The sequence below is a fragment of the Neomonachus schauinslandi genome, chromosome 5, assembly GCF_002201575.2.
Source record: "Neomonachus schauinslandi chromosome 5, ASM220157v2, whole genome shotgun sequence".
Taxonomy (NCBI): Eukaryota; Metazoa; Chordata; class Mammalia; order Carnivora; family Phocidae; genus Neomonachus; species Neomonachus schauinslandi.
The window spans coordinates 119,201,549-119,226,151 of record NC_058407.1 but is presented as its reverse complement, the minus strand read 5'-3'; the positions used below and the strand labels follow the sequence as shown (position 1 = coordinate 119,226,151).

The following is a 24,603-nucleotide window of genomic DNA, read 5'->3' as shown; positions in this document are numbered from 1 at the left end:
ATAATGAAATCCTGGTTGATTCTGAGAGCAGAAGTCAGCTAAGATGAACAAATGAGTCTTGTAATTTTGTATCAGAGATCAAAAAATTAGCCCTATCAAATGAGGAGGGACAGGAAATGCCAGAGATCTAGAGGAAAAGGTCAAAATATTAGCTGAGGACCAAGTAAAAGCAATCCACTAATAGCAATTTCTTTTTATTTGACCAAATTGTGGAAAATTTTAACAAATCTTATTAAAATAGGCAAGAACGATTTCCTGAAATAATAATAAAAAATAGAGTATAATAAATGCTAAGTACTCCACAACCTGTATTACTTGTTTTTTCCAAGTAAGCATGATGTTATCTTGAGTATCCTGTTAGCCAAGTTTCAATTTAGGATAGGTCCTTGGAAACACAGCAATGTTAAGAGTTCAAGGTGGGATGAGATAGGTGATTGTAATTGCCTTTATACAGATAGTACTGCACTTGGAACATGTAGAAACCTTCCTGAAGGTTGGTTGTAAATAAGGGGTTGCAAACAGATTGGAAATCTATAGACGTTAGCTTGGGTCAGCTTAAAGTTCTATGTTGTTGACAATGATTCTGATATATGATCTTAAGATCTTAGAGGAGAGTGTTTTGTGAATTCCAGATCTTATTCATGGGCAAAGAACTCAAGTATTAGTCCTTTGAGATTCCTGATTGATTTATTCCTTGAGAGGTTAGATAAAATTAAGCTAGTGGGTAAAAACACAGCAATTCAGTTCTTGTATCTAGAGTAAATAGAAATGAGCCTCATTCATTATAACTCTTCTTTCAAGTCAGATGGAAGATGAAGCTTTCTTCACAGAGACACCTTAATTTGTCTCCATGAAATTGAAATAGACAATAATACTGTGGTGCAGAGTATACCACAAACTGAAATCATGTAGATCACAAAATATACTGCTTTTAATTAGCCAGGATTATATGAGTAATGAGCTCCTTCCATTTCACTCTGATCATACTGTCCTACATACACTTTATTTGTTGCTTGTTATAATGTAAAGGTAATATATATATTTATATATGTAAGTGATTATCAGTGGATATCTAAGGCAAAACATCAAATCCTGCGTTTATGATGTTCTCTCTTAGTTCTGGGCATTAAAATATCATGCATCATTGATTTTTGCTTACCTATATCTTCTCCCATACCTAAGAATTTTTTATGTGGGTGACTCTTTTTTTTTTTTCTTTTTTTGACACAGAGAGAGAGAGAGAGAGAGAGAGCAGGGGGAGCAGGAGAGGGAGAAGCAGGCTCCCTGCTGATTAGGGAGCCCAACGCGGGGCTCCATCCCAGGACCCTGGGATTATGACCTGAGCCGAAGGTAGATGCTTAACCGACTGAGCCACCCAGGTGCCCCAGTATGTGGGTGACTCTTCAGAATAAGATCATATGAGTAAAATGAAACAATTAAACAGCACCAATGATAGACAAAACACATAAAAAACCTTTCCAGAATCACTCTGAATTACCACTTGGCTTCCTTTCAGTGTTTGACATCAAATTTGCCATTTATAGCTTCAATCAGGAGGGCAAAGCATTGCTAACAGCAAACAAGAAAAATACTCCTAATTTGCATATAATAATAATAAAGGAAAAAAACAAAGAAAATGATACTAGGGAGAGATGGAACTTGGTTCTCTTCAAAAAAAAAAAAAAAGAGGAAACACCTTTTTTTTTTTTTTTTTTAACTGTGAAAGTAGAGGGAAATATCCCAGACTAAAAGAAGTCATGCTTTCTTGAGATGGTGCTGTGGGGTTTCTTATAATTTTGCATATAATGGGGATTGGAGTTGTACAGAACATTTTAGGAAGCTTTCTACATGGATTCATGAAGTGGTGACCTCACTAGGGATGTAGACAAAAAATTCAACATCGATTAAACAATAACCAAATTTTGATTAGAAAATTGTTTTCCAACTTAATGTTAAACAGATAAGTATCTCAGGTACTCAGGTTTGGTTGTAATGTTACACAGAACTTAAAAACTCTCAGTTGAGCAGAAATAAAAGAACCAGATTTTCTAAGTATGGTGAGGAGGAAATGAACCAGTTGTGAGAAAGCTCAGGAGAGAGCAAAGGCCTTTAGAATAATAAAGTGTATATAGGTAAAATGTTTATATACATATGTGTGTATACATATATATTTCTGATATAAATAGCAAATTGAGTATTAGATTATGGAACACATGTTGCACTTCCTGTTTACCTTCTCACCAGCTAAGTAATGTGAGAGAGCCATTCTTTCTGCATTACAAATTAGAGTAGTTTGATTATCTGGATCCACTTCCAGTTGGGTTTTGTGACAAAATTAAGGTCTGCCAACCTTAAAAATAAAATTGCCAGTTATTTAACCAGCAAGAAAAGTTTACTTGGGAATAGGAGGGCAATTGCAATTTGGGACCTGCAAGCTATGATAAACCATAGGCAAGTCTGAAGAACAAAGGACGGGCTTGCCTTTATAGGGGGTAGGAGGGATTTGGTTGTTTTGAGAGAAGATTTATTGGAGAAAAGCGAAGAGTTCAGGGTTGCAGCTTCTCATTGGCTGAGTTGTGGCTGTTTCCCTTCTAGGTTATTGTTGAGCGAGGAGAAAATCTTTCTTGTTCCTCCTAGGGTAGGTAAAGGAAGCTGCAAAGTGTGGTATGTGATGAGTGAGAAGCCTCCCTTCATTGCCGCTGACTCCATTTTGAATTAGGTTGCTTCTGTTCACAGGTGCTCATAAATAGCATCCAGAAACTCTTCAGAGCATGGAATAAAGTGGGCAAGAATAGACTAATAGGACCTTTTGAATTTAAGAACAGTGAAGCAAACTCTTCATTGATTGAGGACCCTCCTCTCCCTCTCCTGTCTCTCTTAAGAAACATAAACACTTGTACTTCGCACAGGCACTGTTTTCAATTAAGTATCCAGTAATAACTCTCTGAATTCAATACAACCTTATAAGGGCATTACTACAGTTCTCCCCATTTGAAGGATGAGGAACTGAGGCACTATGAAACTACTTGTTCAAAGTGATACAGCTATTTAGTGGGGGGAGGTGGAATTCCAGCCCAGGCAGTATGGTTCTAGAATCTATATTTTTGATCAATATGCTTTGCTACCTTTCTTTGTATTTGTCCCTTTAAAATGAGGTTAACTAAGGAAAATAAGATGTAAACTAGTGCGAGGGCCGGGAAGAGTTAACTCGGAAACACATCCTGGAGCTGAAAAAACAAAAACAAACTAGCAAGCGAATGCCTGTTAAAGCCCCCGTAGGAAATTCAATGGGCCTCCTGTTTCTTTAAACTCTCGCTTTCCCTCGGGCGGACACTTTACAAAGCAGCCGCGGCGGCGGGACTACGTTCCCGCGCGCTACCTTCCTCCTCCCGTCTTGAGGGTCTGGGGTCCGAAGGGGTTTCTCGGGGTCCGTAGCTGAACACGCTCGGGTTTGCTTTCTTCACACTCCAACCAATGCTACACACGCCCTCCCGGGAATGGCGAACTGCAATTAACCCTTTAGCGCTCAGGAAGACCCCTCCAGCGGCTGGCATCTTTACGGTGCGGGGGCTGCGATTTCCCCCGCAGCTGTGCGCGAAGGCGGCCTGGGGGCCAGGTGGGCGAATGCGCCGCTGGCGGGGCTGCAAAGGCCAAGAGCTGGGTGCAGGATGGCGCCCCGGCGGCGTGGAGGTGCAGCCCGGTGCTCCCCTCCTAGCTCGCCTTCCTCGCCTCCTCTCCCGGCTCTCCGGGCAGCCGGCTGCTGGGGGCGCGCCGGGCTGGAGTTGCCCTCTCACTCCCCCTTGCTTGGCTCCTCCGGCTTAATCTCTCGGCGACTCCTCTGCCAGCCCTGAGGAAAGTGCAGCCATTGGACAGGTCGGTGCTAGCTGCCGGTTTCGGGGAGGAAGGTGGGAGAAGCCTGAAGGAGCGAGGGGGAGGGAGGGGGGAGGAGGGAGGAGGGTACAGCGGCAGATCTGGCAAATTGCGAACTGCCTTCCCTCCCCAAAGTGTGGAGCAGAAGCGCGGGGGAGCTCGGTGGCGGCGGCGCCTCCTCCGCCACCAAACTCCCGGGGCTCAGTGGGGCTTGTGGCCACCTCCTCCTAACCCAGGAGGAACCCTTTCCCGATAGGTTTTGGCCTGACTCCCCCCGCTCCCCCGCATTTCTTTCTTCTTCCTCTTCCTCCCCCCCCCCCTTCTTTTTCTTTCCTTTTTTTTTTTAAACCCCCCCATTTTTTTTTTTTTTCCCCTGGCTTTGGACCTCAGATTGCTGCAGCCCTAGCGTTCCCTGGGCTCAGCTCTTTAGGGCTGCCCATCCCTCCGGCTGCGAGAAAGGACGCGCGCCCAGCGTAGGGCGAAGAAAAGAAGAAAAACTTGTCGGAGGGGTTTCGCCAGCCCACATTAACCCCGTTCCCGCAAACCCAAACCTCCCGCGGGGGCCATCCCAACACTGGGGAAAGTTCCTTCTGAGCCGACAGCCCTCTTGGATTTGGAGAAGGCAGCCGCGCTGGCTGTGGAATTAGATCTATTTTGAACCCAGTGGAGCGTATCGCGGGGGCTCGGAAGTCACTGTCTGCGGGCACCCGGTGGCGCTGCCTGTGCGGAACCGAGAGTTTGCGAGACCCGGCTGCAAGTGGCCTTTCCTTCCCGCAGTTGTTGTCCTGTGTCTGGGGTGAGGGCTGCGAGTGTTGTGGCAAGTTGCGAAGAGAGACCCGGAGGTCCAGAGAGAACTGCCCTCCCCCCTCGCTTTCCCTTCTTCCTCTTCCCAGCTCCTGAGGGTGAAAGCCCATCGAAATTTACAAAGGCCTCCAGGTTCAGCCAAGACCGGTCCGCAGAGCTTTGCCCCATCGTCCCCATCGTCCCCATTCCCACCCGGAGCACAAGGCGCCTGGGAAGGACTGGCGGGGAGGGGGAGGGAGGTCGCGCCGGCGGCATGGCGAGGTTCCCGAGGGCCGACCTGGCCGCTGCAGGAGTTGTGTTACTTTGCCACTTTTTAATGGACCGGTTTCAGTTCACTGAAGGGGAGCCTGGAAACCAAATCAATGGTAAGATGCACTTTCGCTTGTTGATTTTGTGCGCAAGACCTCGCTAACGCCCCCCTACCCCCATTCTCAGCCCACCCCCACTTTATCTGTGTGCCCTTGGGAAAGTTATTGCAATTGCTTTTCGGGTAAACTTGGGCTTTCTGAATGGGGAGAAGAGGGTTGGTTAGAGAAGGGGACTGGGGGTTTTCTTGAGGCTTTCGGGCTTCCTTCACCTGAGCGACAGGGGGTGGTACCGTCTCCCCAAGTTGCCCAGAGAGGGCTCTGGTGTGTAAGCGCAAACCTTCTGTAGATATCTCTCCCAGGAACTGGCATCCCTGGGCAGTCTCCCCTCCAGCTCCTCCTGCTTCCCTGCTGCCGCGACAACTAAACGAGTGCGTGATGGGGGCTGTGGGTGGGGGACGTGCTGGCAGCCGGGTATGGCAGGGTTCCCCCCTAGCTGGAGAAAAATTTACTGTGGCCGCACCTTCCTTCCTTAGGTGAACCCCACCTCAGCTCCCTTTCGCTGTCTGGGGCTGAACGGGCTCTGGAAGTGGGGCGGGGTAGGTGCAGCGGGGCGCAGAGGAGGGGTGGAGGTGGCAGAAGTGGGGTGGGCGCTCCTCTGGAGACCAATCCCTGCCCCCATTGTCCTCCGCCGGCCGGCTTCGCAGACAGGCCTGAATGTGTCCGGGGTTCGTCCAAGTGCCCTGGCATTGCCCACACGCGGAGACCTGGTCTTTGCTCCTTCCCAGTGGCAGTGTCTCCTGCTCCGGCGGATGCCAGCCAGGTGCGCGTCCGGTCGGGAGCCGCGCCCTCGGGGCCAGCGGGAAGCCGGCGGAGCAGCCCTCCACCCGCGGTCGTCTGGCTCCCTTAGGCTAGGCGCAGCAGAGCCGAGGTCCAGGTGCCTCTCGCGACACTGCCCACTGAGAACTGGGTTCCTGCTCACCGTTTTTGCCCCTCAGGAAGAAAGTGAAGAAACAGGCAGAGAGAGAGCCCTTGGCAGAAATTTGTGAACTCAGGTTAGACTTCCAGAGGAGGTGAAATGAACAAAAACATTTGGAGGGGGAAAAAAAAAAAAAAAAGAAAGAACAAAAACTTTCTGATTAAGGATAATCAAGGTTTTGTTTTGTTTTAATTCTGAAGGTGGGGTTTGTGGTGGTGGTATGTGCTTCCTCAGAAAGTACATGTGTCCACAAATGTCAAACATGAGAGTGGCAGACTGGAAGCCTACCGAGGTCACTTGGAGAAAGTCCTTGAATGAAATTTACCAATCGGAGACCTGGAAATTGACCAAAACACTGTCTCTACCCCTCGTGTAAATTCTTATAGAGAAAGCACAGATCCTGACTCTGCGTTCCAATTTATGATTAGAGGGGTGTGTGGGTTGGGAGGAGGGGGCAACATGATGACAACACTTTTAAAACTGTGAAACACTTTAAAACTCCATTGTTCTTGATGTTGATTTGTCTTTGTCACGTACAATTTTGTTCTGCATAAATGGACGTAGGTTGTTCTTTACTAGGTATCATATCAGTAGATTATCCTTTCTTGTTTATTTCTCTGATACATTTCATTGGCTTAAAAAAATAAGACTTTTACCTTATGGTATTGATATGGTATCGCGACATTCATGGAATACGTAGATGCTTAAAGAAAATTTATTTCATCCCAAAGGAGATTAGAGAGATGTGTGTGCCAAAATGCATCCCAAGTTGTCTATTTGAAAATTTCTTTGGCAGTGGAAATAAGTAATGCATTTAAAGTAAAATAAATAAATAAAATAAAGGTCAGCAAATATTTTTTCTGAGCTTCTTTCATAATGATACGTTACTGAGAGAAGAGTATGTATACATTTTCTATTCTAAGTTCTCAAATTGAGGATGAAGTGAACATTCCTTTCTAAAATCGACCAGATAATTAAAAGCTTTGTGGTTTAGAAAATACCTAAATTGTTCAACATAAATGTACAGGTGTTACAAACTAATTATAAACTAGTATCTGTGGTGGAAAATTACTCTAGAAACCCATATATTTGTAGGATTGAGTAAAAAATGAATGGCTTTTAAATTTCTTGGTAAATGTTTTGGAGATTTATTGCAAACTGAAGTCGCTTCTTTACTGGATATCAGTCTACATATAGTTGCCGAATAATCTTGAAGTTAAATGGTTAGCCTATTGAATATATAAAATATAGCAAAGAAATAGAAGAAAAAATAGCTTCCTTTGTAAATAGTCTAGGTAAAAGTTCAACATGGGGAAATTTTTAAAAAGTCCAATTGTCTTGAAATTTGCCATGTAGCAATCAGGATTTTTATCACAGACATTTTGGCACAGGGGGAAAAAACCTGATTTCATAGCAGGGACATTTAATTATGCATTACTTTAGAAATGCTGCAGTTGATTTTATTGCCACCAGAGGGCAGAGAAACCGCTATTTTCTCCTGTTCTTCCCATTCTTTCCCAAATGTCTCAGATTAATGATCTTCAATACTTTGTTTTTCCTATAGGCAATATTTTTTGATATTTCAATTTACCATTTATAAATGAGTGGCAGTTTGTAAAAATGAGTGTTTATTTCCCATGTTCATTGAAATTATCCATTCATTCAAAGTTTATATAGCACCTCCTACATGTAAAGATCTATACTTTGAATACATTCTTGTGGTGTACTTGTACAGTAGAAAAAAACAAATAACTGTTATTGTATCATTTTTGGAGATTTTTAACAAATTGTGGAATTCTCAAAAAAGTAGCTTTAAAATATTTCTCATGATTAAAAGTTCATTATCATATAATGAATTTATTTTTAAGATTGAATGTAATCTACATATACCTCAGAAGTATTTCCCATACTAAATAGTTTTTCCCAACACCAATATTTAGAGAAAAATAAGCTTAGCATAATTCTAGATTCTATAAATCTGAATTCATCTCTGTACTGTTATACATTCATTTCTATATCCTAAATTGATTGAAAAACAGTCTAGTAACAGTGTCAAAGGAGAAAGATGTATTAATGTCTCAAAGAATTCTAAAATTTAAATGAGGACAAAAGTCCTAAAATTACATAGTTATTTTGGCCTGGTTATTATTCTTCAATGTGACTTAATGTGACAAGGAAGTTCAGTACTGCTATATAGAGAGCAAAAATAGTTTAGTACTCCATGGAATTTCCACTATTTAAACTTTCTAATATTGCTTTGTACTAGAGAGAAATCGTTCATTTCAATGATCACTAGGTCATTTACATTTATTTTAGTTGTTTCTCTATTGGGACATTTTTCTATTATTTTCTGCTTTCATTGGAGTTAAAAGACTTAGTTTGAAATATTACTAACTTGTGGAGTTTGTTATGAGAGTATCTCTGTTGAGACATACCGTCATTAGTATGAGTTTTCTGTTTGCATATATACCTAGAACAGAAAATTATAGCAAAAGTGTCTATTTTCTAAATAAAGTACATGTGGGTCAGATTAATGAACAAAGGGCAGGTTGATTTTTCATCAATCAATGAATCATGATTGCATGCAAAAAATTTTAAAACACAAAATGTGAGAGTCTTTTTCCTCTAAAAAATAGATCCAAGTTGAAGCCTAAGGTTGGGTAAGATTTTTAGTTCATGGCTATCTGCATAGAGACCTAAAATTATTATAAGTAGGACAGTGTGTGCGCTTGTTAAGTTTGATCTTCAGAAACAAGTTTTTATCAAGTAGAATGTACTTGAGTAAAACTTAGTAATAGAAAATACTAATTTGCTCCAAACAGGTTTCTTCTCTGCAAGATACTTCCCTGCAAAGATAGAGACAACATGGGTTCTTTTCAATTAGTTTGGTCTCCATTTTTTGTTCCTAAAAGATATATTCTATTGTAGAAGCAGTGTGTTTATGAAGATAAATGAATTGATCCACAGCTGTGATCATGAGATCTGAAGTCTTGAGCTGTTTCCTACCACATTAAATATATATAGTCTCTTCACCATGACCTTCAAGACCATTGTCACGTGGTCTAGACCTACTGTTTCACATCTCTCTCTCGCTGTTTTGAACACTCTAATCATTTGAGGCTCCTTGATGTTCCCTGAGTATGTACGGTGTGTTAGTACCTCTTTTCTGCTCCTCCTTCCCTAATCCATCTCCATCTGTCCATCTTTTACTTTTCCTTACAGGCTTATCTCAACTGACACCTAGGACCCTCCAGAGAACTCTTTGCCTTTTTAAGGGCACTTGTTTGACTCTGCTTGCTAGAGGAGGAGTTGTTGTTATTGTTTTTCTTCCCCCTTCCCATTTCTGCATCTCTTTCATATACTTCCTTAGACCGTATATCATGTTCTTGAGGTTAGGGTCCATTGTCATTCATTTCTGAATCCCCCGTGGCATCTACCCCACAGACATGCAATAAAGAGCTGTTGAACTGACTGAACTGAATGGAATTAGAGTTCAAGCTGGACTATTGCCTTGAATGTCACCTTGGGAGACTTTCAAAAGTATGACTTTTTACCCTATGTATGACTTTTTCCATTAGTAAGTTGGAAATGAATATATAGACAGGTTTTACAGAATTAATGGTTTAAAACAAGAGGGTAGGATCCTGAGGTCTGCTGAACTGTCATAATGCTTCTGGTGGATAATATTTACCTTAAAGCTTCTATTAATAGAACTTTAAAAAAGTTCATTCTAATACTCAACTATACTTCTGGTTTCTGAATGAGTTTTTACTCATGTTCTTATTCTAACACCTTAAAGTACAGCGTGTGTGTATATGTACAGATGTGTATAGATGTGTGTGTGTGTATATATATATATATGAAAACGCATATGCATATATGTATATATGGTGGTGATGTGTTTTCAGTGGAGATTAACACTATTAAATAGTTTAAACAGTTTTAGTTCTTTGTGAAATTACTTTTGAATTGAATTGTGCTCAGGCCTCATGCCATTAACCTACACTGAAGGAGGCTTTAAAAAAAAAAGTAAAAAAAAATGAAAGCAGTCTCATAAAATTTATTATGGTGGCTGTTTTGGGGGCGGGGGGGATTGGTGGTACCATGCAATGCATTTCACAGTCCCTGCTCCCTGAGTAGCTGAGGGCAGGAGGGAGAGAAAAAGAGAGAGAACTTTTGTATCTTAATAACAGTTGTTTTTTTTAAATTAGTTTGTTATCTTCTGCACATTGTGAATAGTGATCAGATGCATTACTTCTTAAAATTTGGTTTCTTGAGAGCTTAGAGCACAATTTGTAGCCCACCTCCAACAAGTGTATAAACCTTCTGGCCTTCTTTTTTTTTTTTTTCTTTTGGTGGACTAGCTTACCTGGGGCTTCATCTTCTCTTTCCCACTCATTTGTTTTTGTCTAACTTTCCTCCCTTAAAATCTTGTCTTGTATTTGTTTTAGAGATGGGAAGTAAGTAAACAAAAAGTAATCACTGTAGTATGTAAGGTTATATATTACTAAGTTGCTTTTCAGCTTTCTTTTCGTCTAATTCCAGTCCTTTGCCTTTATTCTGAGCACATTTTCTCAAAGCTTTAATTATCTCTTTACAGTACTGCACTCTGAGAAGTCTTTCTTCTTCACTAAGGTTCACACAGGATGTCTCCCCTCACCATCCTCCAGACAATGATTCTGTCCAACTGAGGCAGTTACTGAAGAATGACAGACTAAGTAGGGATGCTTTTATTAAGACAATTTCTGCCACTATTTATTGTGTCACGTATTGCTTGGTCAAATTGACACAAGAATATCTGTGGGAAGAACAGAGTATAAAATACTCTGCATTGTGTTACAGCTGGACTTTGCACTCATTTTATATTTGTCCTCCGGCATATTTTTCATTTTGCCCTCTTTCATTAATAAGGTGGTGAGATGTGGAATGGTGGTACAGATTTGGGTATTTAAATAGAATTTGAGGCGTCAGGGACCTGTCTGGAATTAGGGTAGACTGTTAAAGATTGCAGATACAAATATGAAGTCAGAGTGTGTGGCCTTCCTTGAAATCCAGAGTTTTAATCCCTTCTTCTGGAGGTCGTCCAAGCAGATGTAAGCACCAGTAGCTCTCCTACTTTTCTAAATTAAAATCGGCCATAGTCACTGTTTCTGCTTCAGATGTTGTAGTAGAGAGTGGCCTGTGGTTTTGTTGAGAGGGTCATAAAGGCAAGGGTTGCAGAATGACTTCCCTTTTACTTTTCTGGAGTCTTCTTGCTTAGTTTCTCCCTCTCCTCATCCACTATTTTTTACTACTTAATTGGAAAATTTTCATAGAATCATATTGCTCAAAGTCTCATCCTGTAGGTAAGGTGCTTAGCTCATTGAGGCTTTGAGAATATAGTGAATGTAAAGAGGTTGCCCTGTGGATAAACTGCATAAAAATCAGAATTTTAAAAAGTCACTTTTCTACATACTCCTCGAAGTGTTCATTGATAGCAGAAGTGTAAATAAAGCTGACGTATTTTCTTTAAGCGCAAGGCTTGGTAAGTACACCCTGGTTTGTTTCAATCAGGATAATGTTTTCTTTGGTCCAGTTGGCATATGGAACATTCAGCATGCAATGGCGTTTTTAAGGTAGTGATTTTGGGTAACACACTTGTTAATTGTGTATATGTATCTGTAGCAGTAGCTGCCAACTTTTTGTCTCTGAAACCATGATCTCAGCATCCAATAAAATACTTATTTCCCTAAACCCTAAAAGAGAAGCAAGATAGGCAGAGTTTATCACTTTAGGATATGAAATTCACAAATAATAATGATTTTCAAGATGTGAAATAGTCTTCTAGGGTGTATTTCTATTATGCATATTTGCTTAACTCTAGAAACAAACATAGACTGTAGCTATCACTGACACAATAAATCTGATTGCTTAACTGGTATATTTTGTTTGTTTGGTCAAAACAGCCCACTGACCTTACTGCAGGCATAGCAGGGAGCAAGTCCAATGTTATATCTGATTATTTTGACTGTACCTTCCCCTTCTCCTTCTGCTCTCCATTTCCTTCGATACATCACTGTAATCTGCACTGCAAGATATTCCTGAAAAAATGTATGTGGAATGATTTTTGGTATCCTGAATCATATTCTCAGTGCATGTGGATTCCTATTTAAAGGAATCCTGTCCTGAACTTTTGATTAAAAAAAAATCAACCTCTTTTTTTTTTAAAAGATTTTTGTTTATTTATTTGAGAGAGAGAGAATGAGAGAGAGCACATGAGAGGGGGGAAGGCCAGAGGGAGAAGTAGACTCCCTGCTGAGCAGGGAGCCTGATGCGGGACTCGATCCAGGGACTCCAGGATCATGACCTGAGCCGAAGGCAGTCGCTTAACCAACTGAGCCACCCAGGCGCCCCCCCCAAAAAAATCAACCTCTTAATTATTTTGCTAGCCCATAGTTTCATGTTTAAAATTAGATAAAGTGTACTATATGTACATAATTGAACTATGAAAAACTAAGAAACAAAAATTGAACAAAGAGACATGTCACTATGTATTTTCATTTTTGTTCTTTGGTTCTTGTTTGTTTGGAGTGGGACTAGAGAGGGTTATTTGAGGGTTTTTTTTGTTCACACAACAAAAATTTCAAGAGTATTTTAATACCGATTTGACAATTCTGGATGCCCTATAAAAATAAAGTTGACTTTTAGTTTTAAAAAATGTCATTTCACATTAGTTTGAAGGCATTCTTGTTATATTTACAAAGATACTTGGTGTTTTATTTTCATATCTTAATTAACATCAGAGGATATCCTATGTCTTGGATGATGTATATTTGTATCTGTTTTGATTTGTAACTTGGATTTTAAAATTTTGCATAGTTTTTTCGGGGCGCCTGGGTGGCTCAGCCGGTTAAGCGTCTGCCTTCGGCTCAGGTCATGATCCCAGGGTCCTGGGATCGAGCCCCGCATCGGGCTCCCTGCTCCGCAGGAAGCCTGCTTCTCCCTCTCCCACTCCCCCTGCTCGTGTTCCCTCTCTCGCTGTGTCTCTCTCTGTCAAATAAATAAATAAAATCTTTTAAAAAAATAAAATAAAATTTTGCATAGTTTTTAAAATGTCTTTTATTCAAATTAAATTTCTCCTATTCAAATTAAATGGATTTTATGAAAGCATTTCATTTGGCCTGAAGTATGTGTAAAAATATTTCCTATATCAGAGTATTGTAGTAACATTTCTTAATATGGCAAGTCTTGCATAATACGGATGAATGTGTCATGAAACAGTTTTGGTTGGGACTGAATTGTGTAATAATTCACTTTAATATAATAATAATAACATCACTTGCTGTTTTGTACATGCATATTACATGTACTTACATTGGTCCTAATTTTTCCTCAGTTGCCTCATCGTCTTCCAGTTATTTTCCCACAATTGATTTATCCGTCTCCCATCAATCAGTGTAGTTACTCAGTCAGTGCAGTTTTGAACACTCATGCTATCCATATCCTTACATATGTGTCTTCATGTTCAGATGCAGGGGTTACTCTGCTTGTATTTAAAGACAGGATTCATGGATTATTGGGCTTATGAATGTTCTACTATGAAAGATAATGCTTGGTACAAGCCCTGCTAGATCTTCCAGGATTAAGTACTTCAAAGATAAAGGTGGGTGGGGGAATCCTGATAATTATCTCTGTATGGATATCACACAATCTTAATTACTTTCACTTTATAATAAGTATATCTGGTTGGGCAAACCTGTCCTTGTTTTTGATCTTCAGAAGTGTCCTGGCTTGGGCGCCTGGGTGGCTCAGTCGTTAAGCGTCTGCCTTCGGCTCAGGTCATGATCCCAGAGTCCTGGGATCGAGCCCCGCATTGGGCTCCCTGCTCTGCGGGAAGCCTGCTTCTCCCTCTCCCACTCCCCCTGCTTGTGTTCCTGCTCTCGCTATGTCTCTCTCTGTCAAAAAAATAAATAAAATCTTAAAAAAAAAAAAAAAAAAGAAGTGTCCTGGCTATTCTAGAAAACTCTTTGCTTTTTCCATTATCCATTATCTATTTCAAGTAAACTTTTCAGGTTTCACTAAAAACTCTGTTGGACTTTGAAGTCACATTAAATCTCAGGGTCATTTAGTAAAGATCTCGATTTCTAAACACCTTGGGGACGATGTAATTTCTTTCCAACAACATCTGAAAAACCAGAGCCAGTACCATGGCATTTCATGACAAATTGTTAATACTGACTATTTGGCAGTGATCTTTTTGAGTTGAAACAATGTCCTTAGATTGAGGACTAGTGGCGTTTTCCTGATCACATCATGAAGCTAATGGTACATTTAATTGTTTCTTAGGAAATACAGGTGGAAACCATTGGTTAATTAAAATGAGCAGCTCAACTGAGGGAAAGAATGTGAATTCCTAACTTCTTGGAAACTACTATAAATGAGGGGTGAGGACTAGGCAAATAATATATGGAAATGGTGACTCTTGAATAGTGTCCCTTTTAGTGACCCTCTCTGGACCAGCATAGCAGTTCTGGGCAGGACTGTAGGTTTGCTCCTTCATAAGAAACAGCTCTGGTGGGGCGCCTGGGTGGCTCAGTTGGTTAGGTGTCTGCCTTCGGCTCAGGTCATGATCCCAGGATCGGGGATCGAGTCCCACATCAGGCTCCCTGCACAGCGAAGAGCCTGCTTCTCCCTCTCCCTCTGCACCCCCCCCCACTCATGCTGTCACTCACACACACTCTCTCTCTCACATAAATAAAATCTTAAAGAAAAGAAACAGCTCTGGTGAGAATGGTAAAAGCCCCTGGATTTAGGATTCTCCTTAAGGTTTTCTCTTTAGCTAATTAGTATCAATTTCATGGGAGATTTACATTGAAAGAAAGTACACTTTACAAATTACTACCATTTAAAGGTAATAGATTTATGATTTTCTTTAGACTACAGGCATGTATAAATTAAATGCTTATAATTTGCTTGAGTTGAAAATCCTAACCTCATCTCTACCTCCACACAGTTTATAACTGGCTATTGCTCTGCACTCATGTGTACTCATCTGGGTATTTTTTAATCAGGAGTAAACTGACAAGCCAGGCAGTCTGTTTTATTTCTTTGTTATTTAGCCTTCATTATCTTTTTAACATCTGTTGTTCATTTTAGATATTTTTAAAAACAAGCATGATTCAAAGTCATTCTGCAGATTCTAGGCTCATTGTCTGGACATTGCAAAACAGCTCTATGCAGGAAGCCAGGCTTGTGCAATGTCAGTTTTGTCAAGCTGTTTTTAGGAGAGAGGTTTGTAAAATAGGCACAGCCAATAAGAAGCCAATTTTTTAAAACCAAGGACTGATGTCTGGCTCCAGACTGCTTTTCTCCATCCTTCGTTCCATTATCCTGGCTCTGGCAGGCCACTGTTTTTTCTAGCCCACTTTATTTCCATAGCCTCACACCTTGCCTCCAAAACTGTCCTGCTGGAAGCTGTTCTTCATTCCACAGCCTGAAAGATCTTTCTAGAAATAAATCTAGCTATGTCACTCCTCTCTTGAAAATGTTTCCTGCCTTCCTATTGCTCTCACCCTAAAGTCAAGGCCTTCAATAATTTTGTCCTGGCTTACCTCCCTGGATTCAAACTCATCAATTCCTCCTTCCTACTCTCCCATTTCCTGAGTACACACTCTCTCCCCTCTGAAATTGCACATGCCATTCCTTCTTCTTGGAGCAGGCTTTCTTCCTCTCTGGCTATTTGTCCTTCAGGTCTCAGCTTAGATTTGATTTTTGGCATATTGAATAATTTTTTTAGTGTTCGTTTGCCAGCTCCCAGTTCTAGATGAATGCCTCACCAAAGTGCACTCTGCGCGTCCTCATCATATCACTTATCGTCATCAGTAGTGTAGTCATGTGAGCTGCCCAAGGTTAGAGGCCATGTGTGACTGATCACTGCTGAATCACTAGCTCCAAGAATAGGAAGTCCTCTTTGAAAATTTGTTCAACAAAAGAATCTTGTTGTTAGTGTTCCACTTGTATGATATGCAGTATTTGTTCAGGTTTATTACTCAGGCAAAGAATTGTGTACCCTATTTCTACATATTTCTTTGAGCAGAGGTTTTAAATCATCATTTGACATGCCTCATATTTAAGTATCAATGAGTCAAATGTATAGGCAAGCCAGAGATAGAGTGACTGCAGAGTAAGGGAATTTTCATGCTTTTATGAAGAATTGAGAGTTCATTTAGAAATGATGGTTTAGGAATGATTAGGTCATTTACTAAGCTATGAAGAACCTAAATGATCATACTTTAATTAATTATACTTATTAATTAAAACTTTAATGATTTATAAACCAGCAACTTGAATTGTCTGAAAACATATTAAAATTGGTTCATTTGCTTCTCTGGAGGGAATTCCATAGTTTAAAAGGACATATGGATAAACAATGAAATAACAAGTAATTGAACCATGCTATTTGCATAATTTGCATAATTTCCAGTTCTTTCAAAGCTAAAGATGCAACCTGGGAAATAATAATAAGATTAGATATTAAAAGGTTTCCAGATACAAATCATTGGGTAGACTTTTAACTATTTTTTCAACAAAAGACTCTAAAATATCTCTTAATGCTGTACTCATGAATGTGAGTTAACGCCTTTCAAATTCCTGAATGTGATCCACTTGCTGGAGTTTGCATTAGTTTGGGTCAGCATCCTTTGTGTGTTCTACAACTTGTGTTTGCTATTTTCCAGGCACATTTTTTATTACCTTTGTCTATCTGTTTTTCTAGAAACATACCCGAAATTCTTTCTATATTGCATACTAGTTTTATGGTGTGAACAACTGATATAATTTGCTCAGTATCTCTTACCCCTTTCTTCTGGAAACAGCACCTTACCAGTGTTTAGGACTGTCCTCTGTCTGACTGTTACGGTATTCTCTTGGGCCTTCTGTCATAGTATCATGCTTCCCCAAGACAGTTCAGCATGTGTTCAGGTGGCTACTGATAATACCCCTGTGTCGTGGACATCAGGTCAACTAACCCTTCCCTTTTAGTCCAGGGAAAAAGTCAAGGCCTTCAGTAATTGGTCCTGGCTTACCTCTCCAGGTTCAAATTCATCACTTCCTGTTTTGTTTTTGTTTTGTTTTTAAATATGTCTGATGGTTGCTGCATTGGGAAGATACAAGTCTAAAGCCATGTGTATGCAGTCTTAGATTTCCCAATAGCATAAACCCGAAAATTCCGGTTTTTGAGGTGAGATTGATTACTTGCCACTGAAAGGTCTTGGTAAATACATTTTTTTTTATTATATTGCTATTTGAATAGGTATTTGATTGAGAACTCTTTCTCCCACTAAGCTGTAAGCTCTGTGAGGATAGGAACCATGTTTTACTTTCCTTTTTTTTTCTTGACAATTTCATATTGCTTGATATATAATAGAAAGCACTCGATAAATATTCATTAAATGAATTTTCTGTGTTGGCTCATTTGGTAGAGTGTCATCTCATTAACCATTAAAATAATTCAAATCTCAGATATCAAGTGGAAGTTGTGACTGTAATACATTTTTCCCTGTTGGTTTTCTTAAGTAATATTTTGTTTCTTTCTCATTTTGCACATTAAATTCTCTTACCTGGGTCTTATTTTTCTGATCTTTCTTTGTGTTTAATCTTATATCTTCCTTTCATTTGCCCTGTACTTCCTATTATTTTATTTTTGTTGTGGGTGTAGATAAACTTTCCAGGCAATAGAAAGGAGAAATCCTTAACTCTAATGGGTGACACATCATAGCTTTTGTTAGTTGGTTAATCTGTACCCAGAATTAAAAAGGGGGAAAAGACATTAATAAGGCAAAAGCTTACCCACAGCCAAAACTTACTTATTTTTCACTTAATACTTTTTTTAATTGGGATTTTCCAGACCATTAAGAATTCAAAAATAGAATAAAAATAGTAAAACTACATTTCAGACATAGCACTCAGCACCTGGTAGGTTTTCAATTAAAATCCTCGACTTACTTATTGAGTAGAGGCCCACACATATTTATTTTACTTCTAATGAGGCATTGATTCATTCGTCCATCCATTCATTTATCCAATAAGTAATCAATATTTTTTAAATGGCTGGAGGAATAAATTTATGCCTTTATTAGAAGTAAAATAGGCTCTTGTAGGTTAATTGGAAACCTAGGCATTCTAAATCATATTCTCTATATGTAAGTTGGGGATTGCCATATGTTACATACTTATGTGTGATGTGTGCTTAAAATATATGACATTTCCATGGTACGATTCGAAATCCCTTTATAAAGTTCAGATTGCCTAATTTTCATATTAGTTCAGCTGTTCCTCCAACAGGGTAATTTCAGTTGGAGGATGTTTCTATTCAGTCAATTTAATTTCATAATTCATTGTTTTAGGTAAAAATAAAACATAGTTTCTATACTTAAGGAAGGTGATCTGCAGGGGAACACGAGCATGAATGTAGCATGAGTCTAGTGGGAGAACTGTGACAAGCATGAGCATAATGCGGGGACAGACCAGTGCCTGTAGAAGCAGCAAAGCCAGATGAGGGCAGGCAGGGTGGAGGTGGGGGACAGGCCCTGCGGGAGACAACATTCAACTACCGTGTGGTTGTTAGAGGATGCTTCTGATGCCAGATAGGCTTGGGTCCAAACCATGGCTTTGCCATTTACCAGTTGGGTGACTTTGTGGGAGAATATTAGCCCCTGAGGCCCTCCTTTCTTCAACTGTAATATGGGAATAAAATTAGTCATCTACTCCATCATAATCACTGTGGTGAAAAATTTCTGTCCTCTAAAGATTTGGTAAGATTACCCTAGAAATATAAAGAAGTATGGAAGCAATACATTGAGGGAGGAATGTAAACAAGAATAAAAAAGTAAGGCAGAGCAAGGCGAAGAATTCTCTCCAGAACGGTGAGCAGTCTGAGGAGGCTTTCACTAATAATTTTAAAATAGTAACTACTGGGGTACCCATGTTTCAAACTGCCGGAGATAATACCATATCATCTTTGACTTTGTAAAAATCAGGCGTGCTAGTTGTAGGTTTAGGAAAAACTAAGGCCAGTTAGTGCTTTGACGGCCATGTGAACATTAAGTGGCACACAGGCTGCACCTCCAACAGGCTTCGACTTGCATGACTAGGTTTGGGAATGCAAAGCATTGCTATTTTTCAGAATCCTCCCCCTCATTCAGCGATCACCTAGGGCAAGATCTAGATTTGAAGAACATTATTCCAATAAAACATGCATTAAAAGAACAAAGAACTTATTTTTAACAAACCCATGTTGTGTAAAATGAGATGAAGCTCCCCAAAACAGTTTTCTCTTCTTTTGGCCTGGGCTGAGGACATGAAACGAAATTCTGCTGTGTCATCTACGCTGAAGCAAGAAAATAATACTCTGACCTTATTAATGCACTTGCTTCTAGGGATACATAAACTGCTGTATGGGATTACACAATCCCCTTAGATGACAAGTTAACTTTTTTTGCATAATGATGCTCTATTTATAAAGAGATCCAAAATGCTACCTGCATCTCAGTGAATTTATCTGAAAAGGTAAGCAATATATGTGTAAGAGCAAGACAGCTGTTCTAAGATTTCATCAGTGAATGGAAGATAAGAAATGTCAAAAGCAGAAATGAATGGAAGTCTTTAAAAAATCTAGAGTTCTCTGAGTATTTCATACTTAGCATTTTTTCCCATGACTCTACAGAGGCCTTTGGTGTTTGAGTTGAGGCCAGCCCTATATATGGGCAGCAGAGGTGGGTGCACTCATGGTGTTACTGGAGAGCAATGGAACCACTCCTCATTCATGTACTAGCATCTCCTACACTAATGTGTTAATGGTTGTTAACTTAAAGTCATGCTTTGTGTTTAGGTAGTCTATCTTGGGAAATGTCAGTATCAAAAGGAAGGGCCATGGTCACCTACATCCTTTCTATTTGAAATCTATGTAGAATAAGTGTGGTAAAGAGATAGTTAGAGTGTTCAGGATTAGACTGGGATAGGCATGCTCCCTGGTTAGACCAAGAACAGCAAGAAGTCACTAGGAGTGTGTGTGTATGAAGGTGGAGGGGTTACAGAGGCAAAACAACAGGAATACCAAAGACAGACTGGGAGATAGACAATAAGGAGAGAGGTAGGTGGGCTGTGACAACCAATATTCATTTTGTGTCCATATGTGTGTAGTGTATAGTGCCTAGGTTACCGTTTTAATACCCTTCTACTATTACATTGTTCACTAATATTATCAGAAGTGAATATAATCTTTCAAGATATCCAAATTATCCAATTGGATTAATTCATAAATTGGAAGCAACTGACTTGCGCTCTCATTGTTTCAAAATGACCGACCTGAATTAAATTGAAATTAATATGCCATTATGTTGGTGTTGATGGTGAAGTTTAGTTCTCAGAAGAGTTATTTATTCATTTGAGAAACATTTGCCAGATGTGTTCTATCTGCCAAACAGTGTGCTGTAAAGAAAAAAAAAAAATATATATATATATAGACCTTGCCAGGTAGGGGTTACAGTGCAGTATTGAAAATAGGAAATTAACCAGATAATTCTAAGAGAATGTGGTGTGTATGTGTGTGTGAGAGAGAGAGAGAGAAACAGAGAGTGAGCTCTGGGGCATAGGACTTAGACTAGAGGGTCAGGGAAGGCTTCCTGGAAGTGTGTTTCAGTTTTGTTTTGAAGTATGTGTGAGCATTAATTAGGAGGGTGGAGAAGGTGGGTACACATTCCAAACAGAGAGAACAACCTGGAGGTTAGAAAACTGTGTGCTCTTTGGGGAGATGCGGTTGCTTGTGGGGAAAGGATAGTTGCAAGACTAAGAAAGAGCTCATCTACCGTAGACAGATATAGAATTCACTCCTAAAAGTGACAAATGGCCAATGACAGATTTTTGATAGCTCAATAACAGGCTCAAATAGGTCTTTTAGAAGGGTCTCTGGTACCGATATGGAGAACACATAGGAAGGGGCAGACCTGGAGACTGCTGGATTTAGGAAGTGCTGGATTAATAAGAATGGAAAATGGTGAAGGCTTCCAATGAGGGGAGAAGTTCCCAGGAACTTTAAGGAATAGAAAAATGGGTTTAGCTTTAAATGTGTTGAGTATTGAAATGTTTATGGGGCATCCCAGTAGAGAGATCAGCTCTACCAGATGGAGGTCTTGGATGAAATTGAGATGTTGAATCATCAGTGTATTAGTGGTATTGGAAGCTAGACAAGAAGCATGAAGAGATAGGAGCAGAGGTTCAAGATCACTGTCCTAGGGAGTGTGGTCTGGGAAGAGTGACTGGAGGAAGGAGCCCAGGAGGGAGAATGAGGAAGGCAACATGGAGAGGGAGGAGAAGCTAAATCATTGGAGTTGGCAAAGAGGGATCATCTGGGAATTTACTAAGAGTGGTTTGGGTGGGTGAATAGGGGCGAATTGGTGCCAGATTTCAGTAGGGTAAGTGGTGAAGGTGAGTGGAGGAAATAGAGACATGGACAAAACTAAAATCTTAAAAAAAACAAAAAACAACAAAAAAAACATGGCTGGGAAAGAAATGATGGAGAGGAAGTAGCCAGAGGGGAGCATATGGACAAGAGAGAGGTTTTGCTAATGTTGAAGATTTGAGCCTGCCATAGGTATGGCGGAGGCAGCTGGTAGATAGGTGGGCAGATTGAGAATATAAGTATGCTATAAATACAAGATACTGTGTTAGAATTATTATCTCCGGGAAGATGATTCTAGTTCTCCCAAAATGCAACTTAACTCGAGGAACACTTTATTACATGTAAGAAAGTTGCTATGGTATCTAATAAAAATGTAATGAAGGCTTAGATGATAATCACGTTTGTGTAACCTGAGATCCTTAAATCCATGAAATATCTCAAATAAAATAAAGAGAAAGGGAATTTCAACTTAAGACATAGCAGCAGGAAAAACAAATGTTTCATTTATTTTATCAGTTAAGTCTGGGCTATAAAATGGTCGTAACATGATAAATAATAGCTGTATTATAGAAAAGTGTATTTAAGACAGTTTCTTAAGTTTCAGGCATTTTTAAAATTTTAAGCCAACATCACACCCTGAAGGAAAAGGAGTAATAACTCCATTGTTCTTTTACCAATAGGGAGACCAGGAATTCAAATCATCAACTGAGGAAAGAGGGATGTTTTCTCTCACTGTAATTAATTATTGTGGCTGTTTTCAAGATGAATTTTTATAGTGATTAAAACCATACTTGGCACATAGTAGGTGCTCAATAACTATTTGTGACCTAACCTAACAGTTATTTGTATAAAAGAAACCAAGGAAGTAAGAGTCAAAATATTTTTCTCATGAAAACTTTGGAACTCTCTTCTCACTAAGAAATGGCAAACTCTGATGAAAGAGGTATTTATTTCCTTCCAAAATTGCCTTCAAGGTAAGGGTTGCTTTAGAAAACTGTTAGAAGAGTTTAAAAGGACTGATTATTATCATCTGTAACATGCTCCCCAGCAAGACATTCCTGACCAGCTTGAAGTTAAAAAAAAAAAAAAATCAGGCTTATGCAAGTTTGAAATTAAAAAAAAAAGAGAGAGAACAAAAGTTAAAACCAATAAACCCTTCTTATCTGTAGGCTGTCTTTCAAGAAAGATTATAAGTTTGTTTCTCTAGTAATTGGAACATTGCTCCATGTCCTCAGTGTGTGAGTGTGTGTGTGTATGTGTGTGTTTGGAGGTAGAGGAGGGAGATGGAAAATGAATGAGTGGGGAGGAAAGTAAAAAATGAAAAATAGCGTGGCTTAAGTCAGTTTCTGATAATTTAATGAAATTTATGGATACACCATAAGGTAGTTACTTAGTTTGTGTTTTCTTAAATTATCTGTCCTATTATAATTTTGTAATGCATTGCAAAGGCCAAACAACAAAATGCAAAATTCATGAAAATTGTTTTATAAGACATGCAGAAATGCTAATGCACAATGGAAATGTGCATCCATCTACAGTGATACTTCAGCTCTTAACTGAGCTTGTTAGGTCATTTATCATTGTTTGTCCATGTAAATTGCTTTGTCATAAACTTTCCTGTAAATCAGAAACACAGGCCTCTTGTTTTTGTTTTTGTTTAGTTTATTTCTTGTTCAATGAAGATCCTTAATATTTAACCCTTAATATTTAAGACATTAGTAAAAAGTCACCATCATAAAACCATTTCGTTTTTGTATCACTTCCATTTTGGTGAAACAGAAGAAAAAAAGTTATAATTCAGTGAATTTATGTAACTTTTTCTTAGTAAAACTTCCAGGCTCTCAATACTCACTTGTTTGTCTGGAATGGATTATGTTGTGCTTTATTTATGTTTAAAAGAATTAAAACAGCACCAGTTGTTGATATTTTACATATTATTTGCTAACTTCAACTCTGTAGTCTTTTCCAGCATGTAATAATAAATGCAACATTTGAAATTTGGGATTAAGTGCATTTATGTCCCAATAAAAAAGACAAATCAGTTTGTTAGTCTCCTTAGCTTAATGGAAGTTTTGAAACAATTTTGAAAAATATAAGATAAATTTAAGTCAAATATTTATTCTTATAGAGCAAAGATTGAGATACTAGACTGATATGAAACCACTCAACTGGTACCTTCCATTTGGTTGTTTCCATGACTACCAGAAAGCCCTCTGTGAGGTCTTCTCACATTTCTTTGCCTTTTTTGAGTTCCCGCATGTATTGTGAGCACCTGTTAATCTGGTAATCAGTTGTACATTTCATTTTTAATCGCTGTCTTTGTAAGTCTTGTCTCTTGAGCAATTACACACCCTTTTGAAAGAAGGGACGATAGGCATTGGGGTTAAGTCAATACTTGTGTACAGATTTACCTTTTTTTTGACCCTGGAAGATAAGGGACTCACTGTTTTTCTTTTTCAACACTGGCCATTTTGGGGGCAAGAGTTAACTGCCTGCTGGTGGTTTTCCTTTCCCATTATGCCTGTCAGGTCCCATCCTGCCACAGGGTGGTCTGGGTCACAGATGGAAGCCACTGGTGGTGCTGAGTGGTGGTAGACACTTGGAAGTCAACTGTGGGTTTGAAATGAGCCCCACCACTTCTTTGGGCTGTCATTTGAGCACCTGCTTCACTGTTCTTAGTTTCTTTATTTTTTTTTAAAGATTTTATTTATTTATTTGACAGAGAGAGACAGGGCGAGAGAGGAAACACAAGCAGGGAGTGGGGGAGGGAGAAGCAGGCTTCCCATGGAGCATGGAGCCCGATGCGGGGCTCAATTCCAGGACCCTGGGATCACGACCTGAGCCGAAGGCAGATGCTTAACGACTGAGCCACCCAGGTGCCCCTGTTCTTAGTTTCTTTAAATAATGCACCACAGAGTTACTGAAATATGTAAATGAATAATGTATGCAGACTGCTAATTTTTTATATAACCCACAATTACAATAACAACATCAATAATAATCACATCTAATTCTCTAATGAAAGAAATCCAACTTGAACTAGCTTAATCAAAGCAGGGAATCGGGGGGGGAAGCCTCACAGAGTCCAAGAAGAACAATGTGACCAGGCCACAGGGACAGGAACTCTCAGAGACTCTCTCTGTCATTTCTGCACCTGCCTGTGCCTCTCTGGACAGACTTCCTCTGCTTCGCTGGTCCCCATAGCCGAA

The 24,603-nt window shown here is 39.6% G+C and overlaps 1 protein-coding gene across 3 annotated transcripts in view; it reads left to right on the top strand.

The window, feature by feature from the left end:
* Positions 1 to 4,241: 4,241 nt before the first annotated feature.
* The window catches only part of PLXDC2 (plexin domain containing 2), a 469,806-nt gene continuing 449,444 nt past the window's right edge, over positions 4,242 to 24,603 (top strand). For all 3 annotated transcript variants that reach the window (XM_021696777.2, XM_044915539.1, XM_021696778.2), the window contains exon 1: positions 4,242 to 5,039. In XM_021696777.2, the coding sequence (XP_021552452.1) occupies positions 4,928 to 5,039 (112 nt within the window). In that variant the 5' untranslated portion in view covers positions 4,242 to 4,927. The remainder of the gene's footprint in view (positions 5,040 to 24,603) is intronic.